A 23,864-nucleotide genomic window follows, 5' to 3' on the forward strand; every position below is an offset into this window, starting at 1 on the left:
AGATATACAGAGAGCACAGTACCGTTGCTAGCATATGTGTTAGTGCAACCACACGTCTTGTATAGAATGTGGCGAGACAGTCAATTAGGTCTGCGGAGGGATGTTGACCGCCCCTGGAGTCTGGACCAAGCTGTAGTAAGCCAATCATACTATAGACGCGAACATAGTTTTGATCTAACCTGGTAGGCCAACCACGATTAGGCCCCGCCTTTGGGTCGCACAGACCGATCATGTGGGGTGAATACATGACGATGTGATGTGAATATCCTCAGGATGGTCACTCATTACAGACATGATAATTATATGACAGCTATGATAAACAGTCATGAGCTACAAACGCGTTGTGTTATATACTGGTGGATGTTCATGCGTTAGAACTTATTTATGAAAAGTGAAAATAAAAGATAATTGTATATCTCAGAGGTGATGAACAACCATAAGTTACAAACGCGTAGTGCTATATGCTGGTGGATACTCATGGGCTAGAATATGAATATGGGAAATGAAATGAGGAATGAACAGTCGTGAGTTACAGACGTGTTATGCTATATGCTGGAGGATACTCACGAGCTAGAATATGAACAGGAGAAATGATATGAAAACCTATGAGAATATGATTATGAAAAATGAAAGCTTATGAAAGCATATGATATAAGATTATGAGAAATGATATGAAAGCTTATGAAACTATGTTATGTGTGTGTGTGTGTGTGTATTTGTGTGTGTGATAATGAGTACATATCTGTATATTTTTCCTAGTTGATATATTCATTTAAATGAATGTATTATGAAATATTAAAACTTATGTTGTCACATACTGTCAATAATTTATTCCGTCTTACTAAAAGGTGTCTCACCAAGAATTTAAACATTTTTGAAAACCAAGACAACCAAGCAGAGAGAGCTCCGAGGGAGAGGAGACCATAGTACCCTAGTAGTCAGGGTAAGCGTTTTTGAGCTAGGGATGTGTTGTGCATGACCTCCAAAGTATTTTGTGGATTTTTGGGGAATGTATATGGATTTGGGTATGTAAGGATGAATAGAACTCTGGTATTTGTATTTGGGATGGTGTATATATTGACTTATGCTATTTGGCATACTTTTATGAGATGAACTAATCACTCGATACCCAATTTCAGGTCGGGTCATGTTGATATATGGTATCAGGTATATGTGGTAAATGATGGAATATTATTGTTTATTATTGTATAGAAAAAAATGGTAAAAAATTGGGTTGTCACAAGTATTGTCGAACCTACTATGAAACTTCTATGTTAGTTGATGTAAATTTTCTACCTAGTATGAACCGACTCACTGTTAAACTTCTATGTTAGTTGACGTTAGATTTTTTATTATGCATGAATTGATTCACTATTAAACTTCTATGCTAGGTTTTCTAGCAAGTACGGCTCGACTCACTGAAACTTCTATGTTAGTTGATGCTAGATTTTCACTAGAATCCATTCTCTCTCTCTCTCTCTCTCTCTCTCTCTCTCTCTCTCTCTCTCTCTCTCTCTCTCTCTCTCTCTCTCTCCTTAGGGATAGTCCTCCATTTAATCACTCATAATCAAACTAAGTAACCAATTATATTCGACTTGGCAATCCAAAAACAGACTTTTCAGATATTTAAATATTTTTAATGGATGAAAATCGGAGAATTTATAATTCCGACCCGTGTAGTAACGTCTTTTTGAATCAACTCTTTCTCTTTCCATTGTTGTGGGTTCGACCACCAGATTCACAAATCGGTTCGACCCGTGCATCCAACAAACGAGGAGGCTTAATTAGTGTGGATCTCATGTTTAAGCAGCAACTAATTATAATTAACACATATATGCATATATTGAGGAAAGCTAGGGGGAACATTACTTTATTGACATGTGACAGTGCACATTGGGAGGCTAGCTACCTAGCTTAGCTACTTTACACACACACAAGACCAAAAAAAAAAAAGGAGCGGCTCATCTCATGCAGGAAGTGAAAATTGCAGGTAAGCGGGAGGCACTGCAGGCAGGCACATCCACCACAGGAAGAACACAAGCTGCAGCACATTGGCTAGGTACGTAGAATTCAAAATCTACTCAGGCCTCTGAGCTGTCTCAGAAGGACCAGCTTGTCTTGCCATCTGCATCACCAAAACGACATCAATTTAATCATATCAATCATAACCCAAACTCCATTTATCATCATTGTGCATTATTTAAGCAGGGAAAATGGTTCTATGTCTATGCATCTTTTGAGAGAGAGAGAGAGAGAGAGAGAGAGAGAGAGAGAGAGAGAGAGAGAGAGAGAGAGAGAGGGAGATGCCTGAAAATAGGCCTCAAGCTTGTTCCTCAAAGCTTCATGGTGTCCCTTCATTCTCTCAAAACTTGCCTTGCATCTGCTCACATGTATATAAATACATTTATAGCATATATACCCAAGTCAAAGTTATTGCCACAAAACCCTAGAATTAACCCATAAGGCAGCAGGGCCCACCAAAGAGAGAGAGAGAGAGAGAGAATATGAGTACATGGTTTAATGTGTAGTAACAAAAAGGTTCTAATTAGCTACACAAAGAGAGAGAAATGTGGGGGAAACCTTCTATGAAAAGCAATGGTTAATTGCACTGATCCTAATTAACCACATAAAGTTAATGCTTTATTTTACTGGTTTCAGAAATTCTAATGCCCTCTCCAATGATAAGGCTTTAAATATATAGTAATAAGACTGCCTTGTCATTAAACTGCATTTGTTATAATCCTCACCATTCATTGTGTCCCTCTGTTTTAATCCGTAAATCTTTTTTTTTTTTACTCTTAATTTGGAAAGACCCAATGTAACATCTAATATATCTAAGCATATCTAACATAATTTATATAAATAAATATAGAACTCAAGCATGTGTTTGGGCAAAATTTTAATAGTGATTAATATAAATCTCACCCTTCAACATTTCGTTGCTTGCAATACTCCCTAAGCTCATCACACTCCATCCTCAGCTTGCAGGCTCCAATACTGCAGCAAATTAATAACAATAATTCTCTGTTTTCATTGTCATTTTAGCAAGTGAAAAATATTTGTGCAAACAAGATTAAGGACTGTGAAAGATCTTCCAGCTGTCTTTTTTTTCACAATTATGGTATGCATGTTCCGCATCCTGGTTTTTGTATACTGGTCTTTCACAGCCTAAAATAATCTGAGGGCTGTGATTGGTTAGTATATACATTAAAAGGAAACTTAAGAAAAATATGAGGAGAGTTCCATAGTGAGGAAGGACTTAATAACTCTTAAGCTGTCTGAATTGGCAGAAAAGGATTCCCAACCTAGTGGGACTATAGGCTTAATGTTGTTGTTGTTTAAAGAGAATTCCATTGTTGCATTGCCAAAAAGAAGGGAAGATTTTTGTTGTTGACTTGTGAAAAATGGAAGGTTGACATTATATATGAAAATTCCGGGCAGAACAGATTAAAAATCAATAGTCCATGGTGCTTTTGGTGGGGATTTTACCCCTTACCTGGCACTGCTCCCTTTGAACTGATGAACAAACCTCTCCAGCTTTCTGATATCAAGGGGAGTTTTGCTTCTGTGTAAAAGAAATTTGTATTATACCCAAAATAAAGCCAAGAAAAAAAATTTAAATGAATAGAACAAATTTTAGTATACACTGCTTACAGTGCCTCATCCACAGTAGCAAACAGCTTGGTGGAGTCCCGGAAAAACATAGTAACAATCTCTTCAACAAAGTTGGGGTTGTTACTGTCCTCCAGTTGCTCCAGCTGAACAAATTGCTTGTCCACAAGCCCCTGCATTAGCCAATTAAATATCTCAGTTTTAGCTGCTAATACTATTTAGTAACAAATCTTCAGTCACTTACAGATGGGTTATTGCAAATCTTTAAAAGAAAGAAAGAAAGAGAGAAAGAAGAAGATGAAGAAGCTAATTATTCGTAAATGTAAACAACTGATCACATAAATTTTAAGCTGTAAGAATGTGCATAAAGGCTTAACAGAAAAGAAAGCATTAAAACCACTGTCTTAAATCCAAATTTTCATTTCTTGGAGACAGTGGAGCATGCGACGAACATATCAGATGCTACCATATCTATCTATCTATCTATTTATATGCAAGTACATATTAAATATTCCTAGTAAAGACATGCGATGCGTGTGCATGCATTCATGGATCGTGTGTGTGTGTGTGTGTGTGTGTATATTATAAAGGCAAGAGGCATATGCACATTAAAACATATCTGGAGGCATCTTGCCATAAATTAAAATACTATTTCCATCAGGAACCCTGCTGTTAAATTGGAATTCCTATTCATTTTGGGATCTTTGCTGTATGCTTCAATGGCAATAAGTATGCTATATATGCGATCAATGTTAGCAGATTCTGAACCAATTGATTTGGCATCAACAAGATCAGTGAACACTAATGGACTCAATCTTCCACAATTCCTGAGATAATCATACATGAGCTAAGGATATGCATATAAAAACTTTTATTGAAATGGTCCCTCTCTTCAGAAGCTGAGGATTTTCTAAAGGAAGAAAGCAACCCTTCACTTTTAAGCATGGGTGTCTCCCAGAAGAAAAAAAAAAAAAACTACGAGCACTATATTTTTCCTCATTAGGAAGGTTAAAAGATATATATTTATAAGAATGAACATAAAGAACATATGCACTAAAAGAAGAAGAGGAAACCTCATCGAAGAGCGATTGCCTTATTCTGGCAACCTGTTGGCGCAAGGGATTGTTCTCCATCCTTGGATAGTTCTAAGAGCCACTGATAGACAGCTAGATTAAGAACTTTAAGGATTGAGCAGTAGTGCAGATACAACAGCAATGTAAAGGAAGGTTAAGGTATATATAATTGGGAAAATTAGTCGAGAGGGAACACGTGCATAAGCATGCACTATTTGGATCTAAGCAATAGAGATCATAACATCCAAACACAAGAAATGATCTTTCTGTTTGGGCGCTAAAACTCCACGATTTTTTGTCCACGTGGATGCCATAAGAATGGCTGCATGTGGTGCAGTCAGGATTGAGTGAACAAGTTTAGGACATGCAAAATGCAGTCGAATCGGCTAGAAAGCATTTTGGTACAGTTGGCTGCTACCGCATCAGCAATAACAATCTGTAAGTTTAATTGTCCTGGCATTAGAGCATATCTACCCAAGAAATGTACTTGCATTTTGAAAAACTTTAAGAAAATTTTTCAAATCTTCACAAATTTCCCACAGATCATGCAGTAAATGCTTGGAGATATGGAAACTCACTCTGTTTTAACATACATTAATTTTAGAATAATTTCAGCATTTAATGCACACTTCTGAGGATTCTAGGAAACTTTGGCAAGTTAATAAAAGCAGCAGCAGCAGCAATTATAGTCGTAGTAGCAATAGTAAAATTTAAAACACTGATGATGGTCGAATTGTAATTTCCATGTTAGTTTTTTTTTTTAAGAGGTAATTTTCATGGTATTTTTATGTGCATCAAGTTATAATTATTTCTGCTTATGCAGCTTTTAGAGCATAGAACAAAACGATAATCGTGTCAGAAAAACATGAAAATAGCTGTTACTACAGCTGCATTGCAAACTCTTTTTGAGCAAAAGGGGAAGAATTTGGTGACCAAAGAAAAGGGGCATGGGGGAATTCAGTGCTATAATCTCCGAGGGCTTTATTTTTTATTATAATTATTTTTGCTTACACAGCCTTTAGAGCATAGAACAAAACAATAAGCGTGTCAGAAAAAACATGAAAATGGTTCACTACAGCTGCATTGCAAATTCTTTTTGAGAAGAAAGGGAAGAACTTGATCAGCAAAGAAAAGGGGCATGGGGGGGGAATGGTTAAAATTTCAGTGCTGTAATCTCTGAGAGCTTCATTTTCATTTTATTTATTTTTTTTTCACGTAGTAATTGAAACAAACTTCTCATTCTCTGGGCTGGAGCATCTACACAAGGAAGACCATTATAGAAAATGAGGGCCAATACTGTTTCATGAAGCATTATTTGGCAGCTCCCAATTCATTTAATTGGTCAAGTTCAATGGCATTGTCCATGTTCTAGCTTGAGTGGCATATCCAAATAAAAGCTCCAAGTCATTTTGGCCCTTCTTTTCTTCCTCTCTCTCTCTCTTTTTAAGGGTGAGGGGGGGAACAAATTGGGGCTTAAGTGCAATTTTAAGCGATGGATTTAAACTTAAGATAAGAACCGAGCTGAAAGGATAACAAGTCATGGATTTAAAGTCAACAGAGGATACTGAAAGAATTTCACTCTAATAAAAAGGTAACTATTACAGAGCTTTCCTTACACACTTCTCTCGTGTCTTAAAAGGGTAAGCAAAAGAAAATGCTAACGACAGTACATAATTGACAACAAATGATCTACATACTGCTGCAGAAAGCAGGGAATATCATGGAAGAAGACTCGCACAGGACATTTCTTCACACGAATTTTGCATCTTCGACTCCCACTGACAAGCTTCTGTGAAATTACCGAGAAACAAAATCCATGTTCCCATACCGTTGCTTCACACAAGTGTTCCATCAATACAAGAAGAGACTAAAAGCCAGCAAGGCCAGCATGCTGCACTAGCGCACCACAACCAGAAATACCTTTCACAGAACTAGTGGAAAGTCGGACAAAAAAACTGCGACGTATTATAGTTCCCATATAGTCCTTCCTTCTCTATTAGTTTGAAACATAACCAATGAAAGCAAAATCTTATAGAAAGCTAGAAAATTTCAGAGGCATAAACCTAACTTAATTTGTCATTTTTTTTCCTTTTATCAATGTATTTGAAGAAAAAGGAATGAGAAGTTGTAAAGGTAGAAGGGAAATTTGGTAAATTAGTCGAGTTTCCACATTACTTTCGTACTGTCTTCCCTCATTTTCATAAAAACTAAAAAAAAAAAATTTCTTGATCAAACAAATTAAAATTAAAGATTGGGCCAGTGTTTTACCATAAGAAACTGATTCCGCTTGTTACAAAGCAGCAATCTATAACCAGTTGGCTTTGTACATGTTCGGGATAGCAGCTGAAGTTTACCACCATCGACTGGATTGGATCATATGATACAATTGTTGGACCATTCCTAGATTGATTGTTCAGACTTCATTGTCCATAAACTTCAGAAGGGGAGATAAAATTGGATTTCTGGAAGGAAAGGGGGAGAGTTATTCCTCTCAGTGTCACTGCCTATGCTGATGCCGCTTTCTTGATTTCAGATCAACAACAATTATAGAAATATTGTCAGAACTGTTTCTTGCAAATGCTATTTCAGTGAGATTATCAGCAACGGCTTGCGCTGGAGAAATCTCATCAACCATCGAGGACCTCCGCCGCCGTCTTAGCATACGGCAAGCAAACTCCCCAACCTCATCATTTGTCATAACATCCCAGAGCCCATCACTAGCCAATATCAAGCACTCATCCTCGCCACTCCTTGTTGTGAAAGTTATCTCTGGCACAGGAATAATCCATGGCCTCAAATACCGATCACCTGAAGAACAGAACTATTACGCTATAAGTACAATTTTAAATCATGCATGTAAGAACCATGAAAACAAAACAGGTAAATAGACAAACTATTAATCAACATTTCTTGAAATTAGGATGGCTGTCAGAAATTACCCTTTCCAATTTACCAGAACATGTTATTTCTTTATTGCGTTCACTTATTCTAAAACTATCAACATTTGTTGTGAGTGGGGGGCGGGTGGGTTTGCAAATTACCTTTCCAGCATTTGTAGATATGGCTTGTTTCCTCATAATGTTCAGTTCAGCATAGTAAAAGACCCAAAATAAAATAAAATGATTCTTGCGATAGGCACTAAATTTCATGAATAAAAATTGCAAACTTATCTCTGAAGAAAACATTTCCATTCTATAAATCTTTCAAATGATTGCCTACAAGATTGTATCAATATTCATGTGATTCTGTGAAACAAGACAATCACCAAAGAAATGCTTGAAAGAACTAAAAAAAATGCTTGAAAGAACTAACCATTTTTTTTATGCTTAATGAAAATAGATGCATGCATATATTTCTTTGCTAGTCCAAAGATGGTAATGATTCACCAGCATCAATTCTAATCCATTCTGTTTCCTTCATGGGAAGACATTCCCTTTTTTCCATTTCTCTTATGTATATATACCCTTGTAATCCTTGTATTGAGTGAAAATCAATAGAGAAAATTTCTTCTCCATTCTTAACAACTGCAACAGAGTTACTGGGAGAAAAAGTTTAAGAAAGATGGACAATTGGACATAATATTGAAATTAACCAACGTAACAGTGGTTAAGCTGGAGAATGTTCAGCCAGCATATGATTACTGTCTCAAAGAAAAAGCCCGAGTTTCTTTTCCTCTAAATGAAACACATATTGCTTAGACAAACAACATCGACATTCGAGAGCCATTATATCATTAAAAGTCGGTTACATTATAATCCTTCAAACCCGAGAGTGAGAACTTTTGAATAGTTCAATGAATCCAAGTTTCCCTCAGATATTAGAGCTTCCATCTATATTGTTTAGGCTATCTTCATGGATGACATTTCTAGGTAATGTAACAGAACTTTATCAGATCAATATGAAACAATATAAACCTAAGAATTTTAGAAGAAAAGAACAGAATGCTGAACAAATGGACAACATAAATCTGCCAGCAGCAAACAAATCCGATAATCATGCTTAGAAGAAAAAAAGAGACTACCAAAACAGTCCAAAATTTATCCCATAAATTCAGAAGTTGTCTCAAAAGTTAAGACGTTGAAATTATGACGTGTGTAATTAATGAGATATCACCACCGACGCCAAAACCTGTCATGCATCGGATGCCAATCTATCTGCTGCAAAGCCACCAATATTTTTTATAACAAAATAAAAAGAAGTCAAAAGTAGAAACTCGTGAATTTGAAGACCAACGTATTACAGGTTATTTGAAGTCAAAAGTGATTGCTTTGAACTTAATCTAAAGTCTAAGAAATTTGGTAAATTTCTTAAATGCATGTTTGCGTGTTCAAAAAATATTCCAGATTCTTTCTTCCCCAAGTGACCACATACTCTCCAGTACATGAAAACATCAAAGTTTTCTGTCTGTAATTTCTCTCATTTCACCAGCTAATAATGTGTTAGTTCAGTCTGTTAACAAGTAATGACTCAAAACATCGACGAGACGAGGCACAGTAGCAGTGATCTGCATCATCTAACTATGCCTAAGGCCTTGTAAAAGGACAACATCATCGATTTTTTTTTTTTTTTTTTGGTCTTTGTTAAAGCTTGATATACATTGCTGGCTTACAACATAACAGCTTAAACTTTTAGGTAAAGTGACATGGTATCAGAGCTGGTGACCAGGAGATCCTGGGTTCTAGTCTTGTTGCTCACATATATCGTGCGGTATTTAAAAAACTATTGTATTCCCTGCAATGATGTTATTATTGTGTTTATTTCTCCACGTGTTATTGGGCTGCACGTGCGGGGGAGTGTTAAAGCTTGATATACATTGTTGGCCCACAACCTAACAGCTTAAGCTTTTAGGTAAGTCTTAATCTAACATAAAAGAGCTGCAAAAAATGTAAATACCCAACTCTTCCAGGAAAGTAATTCAACAAAGAAAGAGAAGCCAACTAAGATCTGCAAAATGATTTTGACAAGGCATATTTAATGAGATGCTTCAATCAATGAAACAATGGTAAACAAGCTGTTGACAATTGATACACAATATATTCAAAATGAAATTAAGAATTACAGAGAGAACAAAACCTATGGCTCTGGACATGGCAAGAACTCCAAACACCCTAGCACCATTCCAGTTTATGACTTTCCCACCCTCTCCTTCAATTCTCATGAGTTCGTCTTCTCTATCAGGCTGTAGAAGCAACAACAACAATGTCCTTAAAACATTCTTGATGAAGTAATGATTTTTTATATCCAAGATGTCATTACAAATCATACAGACAGTGAACCTAGTATGTAAATTTTTGCAGGCAATTGCCTCCATTTTAACCGCCTTCATTGTTTGCCAAGTGAGTGACTTCATTACATACAGAAAACTGTATGCAAGGATATGAGTGCACATGCATTTACACACAATAGCATAATAACAAAATCATATTAGAATGACCAAGTCAACACAAAACTGCGAAAACAGAACATGAGAGAGTTTCTAATATGACCTTCTGATCAATGGTTAAGGGAATTGTTTGAGTCCCTCGGCAAAGTATTGCCCTTGAGTCACCACAATTGGATGTAATTATTTGGCAACCAGAAAGAACTACCACAGCAGCAGTTGATCCAACCATTTCTGGTGCTACTGACTGCATCGAAACCTCATTATCGACCCTATCAAAACTTGTAGAGAATGCCAATTCCCACCGCTTCCGCCATTCATATCCATCAATTGTTTCCCTATCCCACTCTTCCTGTACCACATTATGCATCCGCTCAGCACAAAATTGAGCCACCTATAGATTACCCCAAAGTAAAGTGGATTTTGTCAGACTTCATATATTCTAAATGTGGAAAATTTGTATATATGGGCATGTTTAATGTTACTCTGCCCTTTTCCTTATTCAATGAACAAATATGAAAAATGGGTAAGCAACATAGTAGCATTAACTGAAGTGCATTATATAGTTCAAAAACGGCATAAAATGGTTGCAGTAAGATGTTTATACTGAAACCTAATCATGATTCCAGTAATCCAATGCATAAGATGAAAAAAGATCTTACTAGACAGACAAATGCTTATGATGTTGAACAGTAAATCTGGTAAGGATTTAGTTTAGCTTCGATAATTAGATATTGATCTTCATTTCCACATATTATTTTGCACCAGTGTGTATATGTGGAATATTACTACTCTTAAGAAAAAAGTTTATAAGACAGAAATGGAAGAAGTTTGATCCCTGTGATTGTATTTTGTGAATTAGTTTTCACACCATTTCCCCATTCGAATGTTTTACTTCCATTTCCCTTTGGACAAGAGAGTGCATTCTTTTTTAGCAAGAAAAGTTCATTGCTCTTCCATCTACCCTGATTCTACCAGTCTAGATCCCACTTCCCATGTGTCTGTATTATTACCTTTCCAATAAAAAAGAAAAAAATAATAACAAGAAAAGTTCAAAAACTCTCTTTCGAGAAATAATTGTTCTCCATTTCCCTTCTTGAAAAGGAAAACACAGAATAAGTCCCCGACAAAGAATCAACAAATCAATTTGACTGGACAAAAATTATGTGCAGTTACCCACAAACATTACCAAGCGAAGTACCAATGAAGTTTAATGATGATCACAAGCATGAAAAATATAATATTTTTTTTATGCATCCATCTGTGTCAAATTAAAAAGTGTCATGCTGGATTACCAGGAGACCTGATGGAGCTACCCTACCTTTAATAATCGACATTTTAAATTTCAAGGAGACCGTAGCAACTAATCTCCAGGATAATAGCAAGTAATTCATGTTAACTCTTATTGATCAAGGGAGTTCTTTCAGTACACGAGTTTACATATTTATGATTTTATGCTTGACAATAATCACACCACAAGAAATGTAAGGCAATAAACTGCTTATTGCAACTTGTGGCTTGGCTTTACTTGTCCCTAAATAACACCCTAATAAACATAGGCAACCACCTTGATGGGAAACGTCAAAAGATCACCTATTACTATGAGCAAGACTAAGGCACTTGAAGACCTTCCTGTTCACCATATGTGAAGGCATAATTAGGATAACTGGACTTATTTATGCACTTTCCAGCATTTACGGATTTGCATTTGTGTTTCATTAATCAGGGATCTGCTAACACTTCCCGAATTATGTTTCCTTTATTTAGGCATTTGCTACTATCTACAAACTATTTTTCCTTATTTAATTTTAGGAGAAAAGCCTATATAGAGGCTCAGTTCACGCACAGCTTGGGAAGCAGAACTGAATATTGAGAATTAAGCCCTAAATTTAGGGATTTGCAAACATTTTCCAATATTTTTCCTTTTTAAATTTAGGAGAAAAGGCAATATAAAAAGGCTCGGTTAAGTGCAACTAAGGAGGTAGACCTGAATATTGAGAATTAAGCCCTAAATTTAGTGTTCCTTTGATTTTCCCTTTTGCTTTTCCCCATTCACTTTCTGTTACCTTCTTTTGGTTTTCTCCATTTTCTTGCTATTTCTGCGTTGCCAATTGGTTGTGCATCAATTTGGTATATCACAGCTTCATCTTAATCCTCCTTCATTACCATCATCAAATTATCATCCATTACAACCAGCCTAGCCATCACACAACCATGAGTCCAGTCTTACTGGCCATAGCCCAAACCCTAGCCTCTTGTTCATCAGAAACGCAACCACTATAGATGGCTCCAAATCCTACCCCAACATTTTTTTCCTTCTATTTACTTCGTCACCCCCAGTAACAATTGGGGTGGGGGGGGGGGAAGTGACTTTGTTTTTGTCAGCCACTACCATAACCAAGGAGAAGAGCAATAGCAAATTCGGGAGAAATAAACGCAACAAAAAAAAAAACATATTGTTGCTGCTGCTGGGTCAGAAGTAACACCACATCACCATCATCTTCATCATCAAGAGAGAAGCCCAACCATCTTCCTTTTTGAACAACTCCTAAATCATCCACCAAAATTTCCTTTCCATTCAATTCCAGGTAACAACCAGAGCACCATGGTAGTCAAATCCTTGCCTGCAATAGTTGCGACACTGCAAGTTGCTGGATGCACATATCTATCACCACAGATCTGTGGCTCTGCCATCTTCCATGTACATATGCAAGAGGAAAGCTAGAATCACTGAGAGACTCAAAATAGATTCATCCAAGGACTAACCAGTACTACAGAAATAAGGCAAAGATAGTAACATCTATACTAACATATTATCATAACATCTACACCCTTTCCAAGTACTAGAGTACCAACAAGGACACATTTAACAGCTCAAGGAACTAATTTTGACAATATGTGGAATATAAACAAAGCATGTGCACCCAAAGGAATGACACACAATAGAGAACATTGATGTTTATGAGTAAACAAAAGAAACTTCATACCCCTAGAACACCACAGTGCATAGTGTTAGGGAAAAATTAGTCTAAAAGGTTTAAGGAACATGCATATGAAAGGGCAAAGACCATGCCATATCATTTATCAAGTAAATGTCTATTTTTCAGTTCAGCTATTCCATTTTGCAGAAAGGTATGTACATATGACGTTTAATGAATAATCCCTTTGGCCAAGCAAAAAGACTTAAACTAATGTTTCAAGTGTACTATCACGTTGAAAAAAAAAATATTGAATACCAATTCCAAACAGAATTTTATTTTTAGGTAATTGAGTAAACCCGTTAAGAAATTCAAACTGATCTTTTCAACGGATAGATCAAGGTCATACACGAAAAATCATCCACAATGGACACAAAATATTGATGACTAATCAAGTTTTTGACTCTATACGAATCCCAAATATTTGAATGAATGAAAAAACAATGATTTACCATACGACATGACTCTCGCAAAAAAGACATCTTTATATACTTCCCTAACCATGCAGAAACCTCAAAGGAGAATATGCATACTGATTACGCGTGCAAACTGCGTAATTGGGCACTTTAACCCGGTCTTTACGGCGTATATTTTTAATTAAATGTCCAAATTTGTCCAATATTTTAATAAAGTGCCGATATTATCATTCTTGAGTTTTATTGTGCAATTTACGAGTTTTTGATAATTTTTTGTCGCAGGAAAAGTCCCGCGAACCAAAACCGACACCTGTTCGTATTTCGTGCATAACTTTTCCGTCCAAACTCTGATCGAGGCGATTCAAATTTCTGGAGAAAGAGGAAAGGATTATCTACAACTTTCGTGTTTTGAGTTTTGTGAGAAACTAGCTTCAGAAGGGTCAAATTTTGCGGTGAACAGAGAGCAAATATGTGACCCGGCCATGCAGGCCAGGTCGGGTCAAGTTGTTGAGTCGGGTTGGCTAAACCGGGTCTAGGGCTTCCCCCAATCTCTTTTAAATTCTTCTTCTTCTCCCCCTTCTTTCCTAGGCAGCCCGAGGGCTTTCCTCCTCTTCTCCCTTCTTCCAATTCCCTTTCTCTTTATCTTTTCCTTCTTCTTGGTTTTCTTCCTACCCTTCTGTTCTCGCTCTTTTTTTTCTCTTTTCTCTATTCTCTGCTCCAACCACAACACTGCCTCATCCTCTGCAAAACACCAGCAGCAGCAATACCAGCAGCAGCAGTAGAGCTTTGAAGACCCCAGAAGCTCCTCCATAGCACAGCCAGGCTAGCCGAGCACCACTCCAACTGCAACTCCCATGGCTCTCTCTATCTCTCTCTCTTTTTTTCTAACTCTTTCTTTTATTTATTTATTTACTTTTTTGTATTGAAAGTTGGACATGGTTAAATTAGTATTAAGGTTCATTTTAGATTTTAAATAATTGTTAAGTTGTTTTTGCCTTTGGAAAATTAAATTAGTTGTGTTTTTTTGTTCAAGATTTATTTTTATTTTTTTGTTGAAACTCAATTTAGATTAGGTTCGGTTTTATCAAAGTTTGTATTTTTCTTATGGTTTTTCGTTTTATTGATGCAGTGAGCCACCGTGGAATTAATTTGACCCGGAAATTGTGTATTGTAAGCATGAGTGGCTAAGTTTGGTAACTCGGGTTGTGGGTCAATGTCGTTTGTTTTCCATGGTTTATTAGTTCTCCTAAGAAATTATTGTTAAACTTTTATTTGGTTAAAACCGAATATTGAAGGCATCGTTGATAAATCGCTGGCTCTTATTTCTTGTTTTGTTGTTAACGATAGGCACATCAAAACCTTGATTTAATTTAGGATTTTAATCAACTAATTTTTACATAAAATTCGGTTGATGCTTGATGAGAGTTTTTATTTTCTTCCGTTTGGATGTGGCCAATTTACTCATACTTTAGTAATAAAATTTCATCTTATTAATGCCTTGATTGGATTAATAAGAAGAAGAGTAAGGCCTAGGAAATTAGTAAATGGTGGAAGCAAACAGACGTAGAACCCGTAACCTGAGTGTTTGGTAAAATTGTTTCAGTTAATCTGTTTAGTTTTGGTTGTGTTATTAGATTTACATTTTTGGAAAATTGATAAAATTTCAGTTTCATTTTGATAGTTTACTCAAGTTTCTCTCACTTTGTTTACTGTTTTCAAAATCATAAAAGACCAAAAAGATTTTCAAACCCCATTTTTCAGCAACAGGATTTCACTAAACTTGCATAAATACTTTGATACTCAGTGGTCCCTGTGGAATACGATCCTGGACTCATCCTTGATACAACTTGACACTTCTGCACTTAGAAGCACAACTCAGAACGAGTCACATACATATAAGAAAGGTGTGTTTTTTTTCTTTTTTTAAAAAAAGTTTTGGACTCCATACGAATCCCAAACATTTGAATGAATGGGAAAACAATGATTTACCATAAGACTCGACTCTTGCAGAAAAGACATCTTTATATACTTCCCTAAACATGCAGGACACTCAAAGGAGAATATGCATATATACAGGAAAAATGTGTTTTTTTTTTTTTTTGGTTGGGAGGGGGGGGGGGGGGCTTTGTCTTTATTTTGTTTTCCTTTTCCTTTATGGATATGAAGACATCTTGTCCTCACATTGTAACACTCTCTATTCTCCCTTTTTTTTTTCAACTCTCTCTATTCTCTTGTTGTTGTTGTTGTTGTTGTCATTCTTATTATTATTACTACTGGTAAAAAAAGGAGAAGATGGTGAACCACTAAAGACAAAAAGTGGAAACATGATACATGAAGGAGTAACTACTTTATGTACGACAATAATACAACATTTTGTAGGAAATCCTACCTTCTTAAGTAAAAGAAAATATGAAATTCTAAAAACTCTTAAGAAAAGAAAACTATGGGACTTTAAATGGCATAAAGATATGTTCTTAACTAAGCTAGTGCAACAAACAGATTGTAGAGTCTCATATTGGAAAGACAAATTTATTTCAGGATTACCAACCCTTGTTGCGACCAAAGTAAGAAATAAAATAAAAGATTATAAAGTAATCAATGGAAATAGATATATACAACTAGATTTGGAAGAACAAACATATAGAGAAATAATACATGCTATAAATATGACAAGATTAAAACTTTGCAATGAACTGAGATTAAAAGATCAATGGCCAAGACGAAAAAATGACTACTAAAAAGGAATTAGGAAATTGGTGTGAACAATTCAAGTTCAAAAAACTTAGGACACCTGCAACAAGAATAAAGAAGATGGCCAAGAAATATAAATTTCTTGAAAGAAAATACTAAAAAAAAAAAAAAAAACATAAAAAGTATAAGAAAAAGGACAAGAAAAGTGAACCAACTAACTGCGAAAGAAAGTCTAAGAAATGCAAGAAAAAGGATAGGTGCTATGTTTGTGGACAAAAAGGGCATTATGCCAACAAATGCAAATTAAAACAAAATATAGATCTTCTTGATATAGAACAATAAATTAAGGACAAACTAATTATGGCACTTTGAAATGATGAATCAGAATCATTAGAATCTAACACAAATGACAACCTTTTGTTAATAGAAGACACAAAATCTCTTACAACTTCAGGTATAGATTGTGAAGAAAAAGAATGTGGAAAAGAATTTTGTATGTGTAAAAAAGAAATAAACACTCTAGAAAAAAAAAGGATTATGAGACAATACTAGAAATGATGGACCAAATTGATGATCCCATGCAAAAAAACAAGCATCTTCATAAGCTTATACAAATGGTAGAACAAGAGACTATGAATCAGCAAGACAATTCTAAAGTCCCTAGTTTTGAAGAAGAAGTAATGAGGAAATTTAGAAACAAACCTAGACAAACCACTATCTAAGATTTCTAGAATGAAATAAATAATATAAAACAGGAAATAAAGAGACTCAAAGAAATAATCTTTGAAATTAAAGAACGACAAAATAAGAAAGAATTTTCCTCCACCGATTCCGAAGAAGAAGAAGAAGAAGAGGAAAAAAGTAGAGAAAAAAAAAAAGAAAAAGAAGAAGTCTTTGTAAATCTCATGGACAAAATAGTAATCCTAAAGTGGTTCGGCGAAGTCAAAATTAGGATTGAATCTAACTTCTCCAACAATTTTATTGCCTTAATAGACTCGAGAGCTTGAATTGTACAAGAGAAGGATTAATCCTAACCATATACTTTAGAAAGACCACTAAAACATTATATGGATCGGCAAATAAACAAAAACTCCAAATAAATTACAAAATACCAGTAGCATGGGTTTGCAATGAAAGAGTATCTTTTAAGACAAGTTTTATTTTGGTTAAGATAATATCACATCCTGTTATATTAGGATTACCATTCTTATGCCTCCTTACACCTTTTTATATAGCGCGAGAAGCAATTTAGACAAAATTCAAAAACAAAAACATTTTATTCAAATTTGCCCACACCCCAATACATAAGCAAATCAATATTCTCAAAGACCATCCTATTATTAAAGATAAAGAAAGCCAAATAAGCTTCATAAAGGATGATGTAGTCTATGAAATAGTTAAACAAAAGCTTATAGACAAAACTTTTCAAAATAAAGTTGAAGCTATTAAAACTCATATGAGTAAAGAAATATGTTCTAGCCTCCATAATGCCTTTTAGGAGAGAAAGAAACACATAATAAATCTACCCTACGAAAAAAAAATTCTCAAAGAAAATATCCCGACTAAAGCCAGACCAATACAAACGTCAAAAGAATTTTTAGACTACTATAAAAATGAAATCCAAGATCTTCTTGACAAAAACACTCATTAGAAAATCAAAATCTCCATAGAGCTACTCTACATTCTATGTACAGATGCTTCAGACCTAGAAGGAGGAGCTCCTAGATTAGTACTCAACTATAAACCCCTAAATAAGGCCTTGAGATGGATCTGATACCAAAAAATCAGGCTTATTAAAATGGGTTCATAATGCAAAAGTCTTCTCTAAATTTGGCATAAAATCAGTCTTCTAGCAAATTCAGATTGCCGAGGAAGACAAATATAAGATTGCATTTACAGTCCCATTTCGAATAATATGAGTGGAACGTCCAACCCTTCGAACTAAAAAATGCACCAAGTGAATTCTAGAACGTGATGAATGATATATTATTATATTTTATCCATATATAGACTTCATAATCATTTATATTGATTATGTTTAAGTTTTTTCAGATAACTTAGACAAACATTTTGAACATTTAAAGACTTTCTTGAAAATAATCAAGGCAAATGGACTAGTAGTGTCTAAGAGAAAACTTGTTCTGTTCCATACTTGGATTAGATTCCCTGACCACGTCATAGAAAATGAGACAATAATTCGTATTAACAAAAGTATTGGATTTGCTAACAAATTCTCGGATGAAATCAAAGACAAGAAACAACTTCAAAGATTTCTAGGTTGTTTAAACTATGTCTCAAACTTATACAAAGACTTAATAAAAATATGTAAGCCACTTTATAACAGACTAAAAAAGGACCCTCCATGGTGGTCCTTAGTCCACACAAATATAAACAACAAAATAAAATGAAATGTCAAAAATCTTCCTCTTATGACAATTTGTAGTCCACAAACCTTTAAAATTGTTTAAACAGATGCCTCTAACATAGGATATGGTGGAATCTTGAAACAAGCAATTGATAACAAAGAAAAAATAGTAAGGTTTCATTTTCATTTTGGTGGATGGAATGAGACTCAGAAAAAATATTCCATAGTTAAAAAAGAAATAATCAGAATAGTTTTATGTACTACAAAATTCCAAGATGACCTACTAAACACCCAAAAAAGAAAACATCTTTTAAGAGTATATTGTAAATCATCCAAATATGTCTTGACAAGAGAACTAAAGAAATTGGCATTAAAACAAATATTTGCTAGATGGAAAGCCTTGCTATCTATCTTTGAATTTGATATTGAGGACATGAAAGGTAACATAAACCCTCAACTTGATTTTCTTACCCATGATTTTTTGCAGGGAAGGAAATGATAGAGAAACCAAAGCCAAAGGGCAACTCTAAAAACAAATATGCAATGACAAACTATTCCCTTGCTACAAACAAAACTATCATAACAAATTATTCTCCTAAAGCACCCCTTCTATCATATATGTAATCCATCTCAAGGCCTTATTTAGGGGTTTGTAGTTGATTACTAATCTAGTAGCTCCTTCTTCTAGCTCTGAAGCTGTTTGTACATAGAATGCAGAGCAGCTCCATGGAGATTTTGATTTTTTGATGAGTTTTTTGTCAGAAAATCCTGGATTTCATTTTTACAGCAGTTTAAAACTTCTTTTGACATTTGTATTGGTCTAGCTTTAGTCAAGATATTTTTCTTCGAGAAATCTATTTTGTAGGGTAGATTTATTATGTTTTTCTTTCTCTCGCAAAAGGCATTAATGAGGTCAAAACATATTTCTTTACTCATTTCAGTTGTAATACCTTCAACTTTATTTTGAAAAGTTTTGTCTATAAGCTTTTGTTTAGTTCTTTCATAGACTACATCGTCCTTTAAGAAGCTTATTTGGCTTCCTTTATCTTTAATAACAGAATGGTCTTTGAGAATATTGATTTGTTTATGTATTGAGGTTTGCGCAAATTTGAATAAAATGTCTTTGTTTCCAAATTTTGTTTGAATTCCTTCTTTTGCTATTTTGAAAAGGTTTAAGGAGGTATGAGAATGGTAATCCTAATATAACAAGATGTGATATTGTCTTATCCAAAATAAAACTTGTCTTAAAACATACTCCTTCATTGCAAACCCTTGCTACTGGTATTTTGTAATTTATTTGGTGTTTTGTTTATTGCTCCATATAATGTTTCAGTGGTTTTTCTAAGTACTTGGTCAAACATTAATCCTTCTCTTATACAACTTAATTCTGCTCCTGAGTCTAATAAGGCAATAAATTTGTTGGAGAAGTTAGATCCAATCCTAATTTCAACTTTGCAAAAGCACTTTTGGATTACTATTTTGTCCATGAGAAACACTTCTTCTTTTTCTATATTTTCTCTACATTTTTCCTCTTCTTCTTTTTCTTTAGAATTGGTAGAGGAAAATTCTTTCTTATTTTGTCATTCTTGAATTTCAAAGATTATGTTAGTAAATTGAGTAAGGGTATCATGGTCATTGGTATTGTACTTGACACATTATAAATAGAGGGAAAGATCTATCATCGAAGTTAGGTCTTCCATTTAAACCCAATTATTCAACATGGTATTAGAGCATGATTATGAAACCTAAACCTTAATTTTCACAACCAGCATCAAAACCAAAGCCTTAAACCCTAAAAATCACTGCATGTCTACCGTCATATAAGAATTTCCAGCAACAATATAGCCCTAGAAAAGAACCAGCAGCTTGCAGAAGTTAGAGCAGTCACTGGAAATTTGCTGGGCGACACTGCCAGTTCAAGAACACAAAATCTACTATAGATTTTGCAAAAGCAACACCATAGTACCCACAGACACTGCCAATCTGCCCCCCACTGAAATCCCATCTCCAGGCAGTGCCTCACATGCCCTCACACACCGGTCAAAGGCTGCCAGGGCTGATCCCACACGCCGGTGCATAAAGCCACTTTCAGGCATGTTTTTTGCCTGAGTTTATGCAGCAGTGCTTGAATCCCTCTGAAAAAATATTAATGGAGTTTTTCATGATGATATTTGCCCAAAGATTTCACCTTTTTTAATTGCTCATTTGCGGCATCCAAAAATTGGTTGTTTGATGCTTCATGAAGCTATTTGTCAGTGGTTATTGAATATATTGAGTCTGAAATAGTGGGATATGCTGTGGTTATTATTCAATGTTCTAATTTCTCCCCATAGACCAAAATATCAAGCTGTTGGGTATGTGTCTTGCTCAAAGATTCCGATCTTTGTTTTGACCATGCACTCATGGTAATCCATTAGATGTTGTTCAGTGTTAGTAAAAGACATTGGTGAGTTCTTGGAGCAGTGGTTGTGTTCATAAGCTGCTTTTAGTGGGGCTGGGGAAATGTATTATAAGTTTGTTGGTGATTTTTCCGTCGTAGTTTCACTGGTTCACCTCTCCAATTGTTACACTTCTGTGTGTTGGTTTCTTGGGGCTGTATCTGAGTTTTTTGGTGCTGTGGCAGTCTTGTGCTGACTTATTTTTGTGACTTATTCATGGTGGGTCACCTTGTTTGTGGTTGTTCTAATTGTTCCAGCAATTAATCTTGTTATCATTGGTCTAAGTTTGTGAGTGTTGGAATGGAGTTTGCAAATCCCAAAAGTATGGTTCCCTCAGTAGTCACTTGTTTGAGTGAATTGCATAGTGTGACTATATCAGAGGAGAAGTGTTCAAGGTTTCTACAGTATCAATCTTCTCAACAAGCATCTTATCACATTGCATATTTTTCCCAAAAAGGTAATCCTACAATGTCTATGTCTTCTGGTACCTTCCCACTAGTCCTTGGGTTATCGTTATCAATTCTATTGCCACTAACCATATAATAGGTGCAACAAACTTCTTTTCTGCCCTCCATTATCCTTAAAATCTACCTCAAATTAAGAAACAAACATATATAAAATAAACTAGGCATAGCACTAGTCAAAGATAAGATAAGGGAGAGATAGCTTAGATGGTTTGGGCATTTGGAATGTAGGCCTAGTAGCACACCTATGAGGAAGAGTGAGTTAATTATTTTTTCTAGAATGAAAAAGGATAGATGTAGACCAAAAATAACTTTGAATGAGGTTGTGAGGAAGGATTTAATAACTCTTAATCTAGTAAGGGAAAATTCTCTCAATCAAGTGAATTGGAGGAAAAGGATTCATTTAACCGACCCCACCTAATGGGACTTAAGGATTATTGTTGTTGTTATTGTTGTTGTTGTTGGTGCCTTTTTAGGATTAGGTAAGCATTGCATATGATTTTATTTCCTCTAGAAGTTATAGCTCTTTATTTCTTTGTTAATACATCTTATTTTAGGTAAATTTAACTAGTAATGTTTCTTATGAGTGTGCGATTGCATACTTTGTCTTAGTATCCTAACTTCCCTTTTCTTGTATTATTTGCTAAATTTCTCTTTATTGTATGATTTATTTTCATGAAGTTCATCTTAACAACAAAAAAAAATCCTTAATCAATTAATACAATGATGGATACCCTAGAGGGGAGCATTAGCACTCTTTAGTAGTTTTTTAGGTCGAAGTCTTGCATTCCAAATCAAAATATCGTAAGGAATGTAAGGTGGAACAATATTAAATAGAATAGAATTAACAAATTAAACACAAAGGACAAGTGATGTGTATTGGTGATTATATATACCTTAGTATGTACCGTTCGTGGAATGGGTGTACAAGGGGCACTAATACCTTCCCTTGTTGGGCTCTGTGGAGCCTAATTGTGTTTGATCCATTGAGCGAAGGCTTGGGCTGGGCCAATAGGCCTAGCTGAGCCAGAAATACTAAGAGTCTCACCCAAGTGCTAGACCAGGAAGACCCTGAAGGGCGACCAAGTCGAGATCCTGAACTTTCCTGAAGATCAAGATCCTTCAAGTCTTCACCATCATCTTGACCAGCAAGACTTAATGGTGCGACTAGGTCGAGGATGCTGATGTTCAAGTTCCTGATTTCCCTCGAGGCTCGATCAGGGGCACGACCATGGCAAACAGGGGAGTGACCAGGTCAACGAAGATGATCTTCTGTGCAAGATTTGGGCAGAACTTTCCTCTTTCAGAAATTCTGACCTTGTAAACCCTAAGATATATAAATCAAAGTTTGACTATGTGTTGTGCGTGGTGTAGAGTGTTGTGAGTTCTTGTGTGTTTTTTCTATAAAATATGGTGAAACTAAGACATTTTTGTTGAAAAGAAATACTTCAAATCATTCTCCTATCATTTTACAGTGTGTGCGAGTATGGAGAGGAATGGGTCAACGCCTTTTAGGTTTCAGAACATGTGGACGTCACAAAGAGATTTTTTGGAAATGGTTGAATCATCTTGGAGAGAACACATTGTGGCGGATTCAGGATTGTGTAAATTGGCGGGTAAATTGAAAAGGCTAAAACAAAGACTTAAGGAGTGGAATAAACAGACTTTTGGTCGTGTTAGTGGTTTTATTCAAGAGTTGGAGGAAATGGTGGAAAAATATGAGAATTTACTACAGACAGAGTACTCGGAATCAGTTGAAGAAGAGTACTTTGTTTCTAAGGCTAAGTTGGAGGTATGGTATAGAAGGGAAGAGGCTAGGTTTGCGCAACAAGCAAAGATGAAATGGTTGATTGACGGTGATCAGAATTCAAAGTTTTTCATGCTGTGATTACGCAAAAAAGGCGTAACTCTTGTGTAAATTCAATGATGCTTCTTGATGATTCGGTGTTGGAAAATATGCAGATGGTCCATGATGAGGCTGTGAATTATTTTGAGCAATTCTTGAGACAAAATAGTTCAGTGCAAAGGTCAAATCTAGACGGTATTATCCATTCGGTGGTTTCTGAGGAATCTATATGTCGGTTGAGGGAAGAACCGACTGAGGAGGAGGTTTATGAAGCTATTTCTTCTATTTCTGTGACTAGTAGCCCGAGACCGGATGGGTTTGGGTCTTCTTTCTATATTACCTGTTGGAAGATTATTAAAAAGGATGTGATGGATGCGGTAAGAGAATTCTTCAGAGGTGATATGTTGCCTCTGTTTTTTTGTTCCTCTTATATAGTGCTTATTCCTAAAGTAAAGGATCCTCAGTCTTTTGATAAATTTCGGCCGATAAGCCTTTGTAACGTAATCTATAAAATTTTCTCCAAATCCTTGTTGGCAAGCTTTCGTTGGTGATGGGTGATTTAATATCTTTAGAACAAGGTGCTTTTGTGAAAGGGAGGAGT

At 35.4% G+C, this 23,864-nt stretch overlaps 2 protein-coding genes across 4 annotated transcripts in view; both read right to left on the reverse strand.

Moving 5' to 3' along the window:
* Positions 1-1,843: 1,843 nt before the first annotated feature.
* On the reverse strand, positions 1,844-4,897 carry LOC131157831 (pseudo histidine-containing phosphotransfer protein 5-like). Its single transcript, XM_058112231.1, has 6 exons — positions 4,686-4,897; positions 3,655-3,785; positions 3,497-3,565; positions 2,926-2,997; positions 2,308-2,380; positions 1,844-2,125 (listed from the first exon to the last, which is right to left on the reverse strand). The coding sequence occupies exons 1-6, from the start codon at positions 4,743-4,745 to the stop codon at positions 2,078-2,080; spliced, it is 453 nt and encodes a 150-aa protein (XP_057968214.1). The 5' UTR covers positions 4,746-4,897; the 3' UTR covers positions 1,844-2,077.
* A 2,009-nt stretch (positions 4,898-6,906) lies between these two features.
* The window catches only part of LOC131157832 (protein phosphatase 2C 16-like), a 53,422-nt gene continuing 36,464 nt past the window's right edge, over positions 6,907-23,864 (reverse strand). Inside the window, exons 2-4 of one of the 3 annotated variants that reach the window (XM_058112232.1) lie at positions 10,172-10,459; positions 9,759-9,864; positions 6,907-7,493 (exon numbers count right to left, since the gene is read on the reverse strand). In XM_058112232.1, coding sequence (XP_057968215.1) covers positions 7,183-7,493; positions 9,759-9,864; positions 10,172-10,459 — 705 coding nt within the window. In that variant the 3' untranslated portion in view covers positions 6,907-7,182. The remainder of the gene's footprint in view (positions 7,494-9,758; positions 9,865-10,171; positions 10,460-23,864) is intronic. The other 2 variants (XM_058112233.1, XM_058112234.1) reach the window with 2 other exon arrangements.

This window comes from Malania oleifera, chromosome 6, assembly GCF_029873635.1.
Source record: "Malania oleifera isolate guangnan ecotype guangnan chromosome 6, ASM2987363v1, whole genome shotgun sequence".
NCBI classification, from domain to species: domain Eukaryota; kingdom Viridiplantae; phylum Streptophyta; class Magnoliopsida; order Santalales; family Ximeniaceae; genus Malania; species Malania oleifera.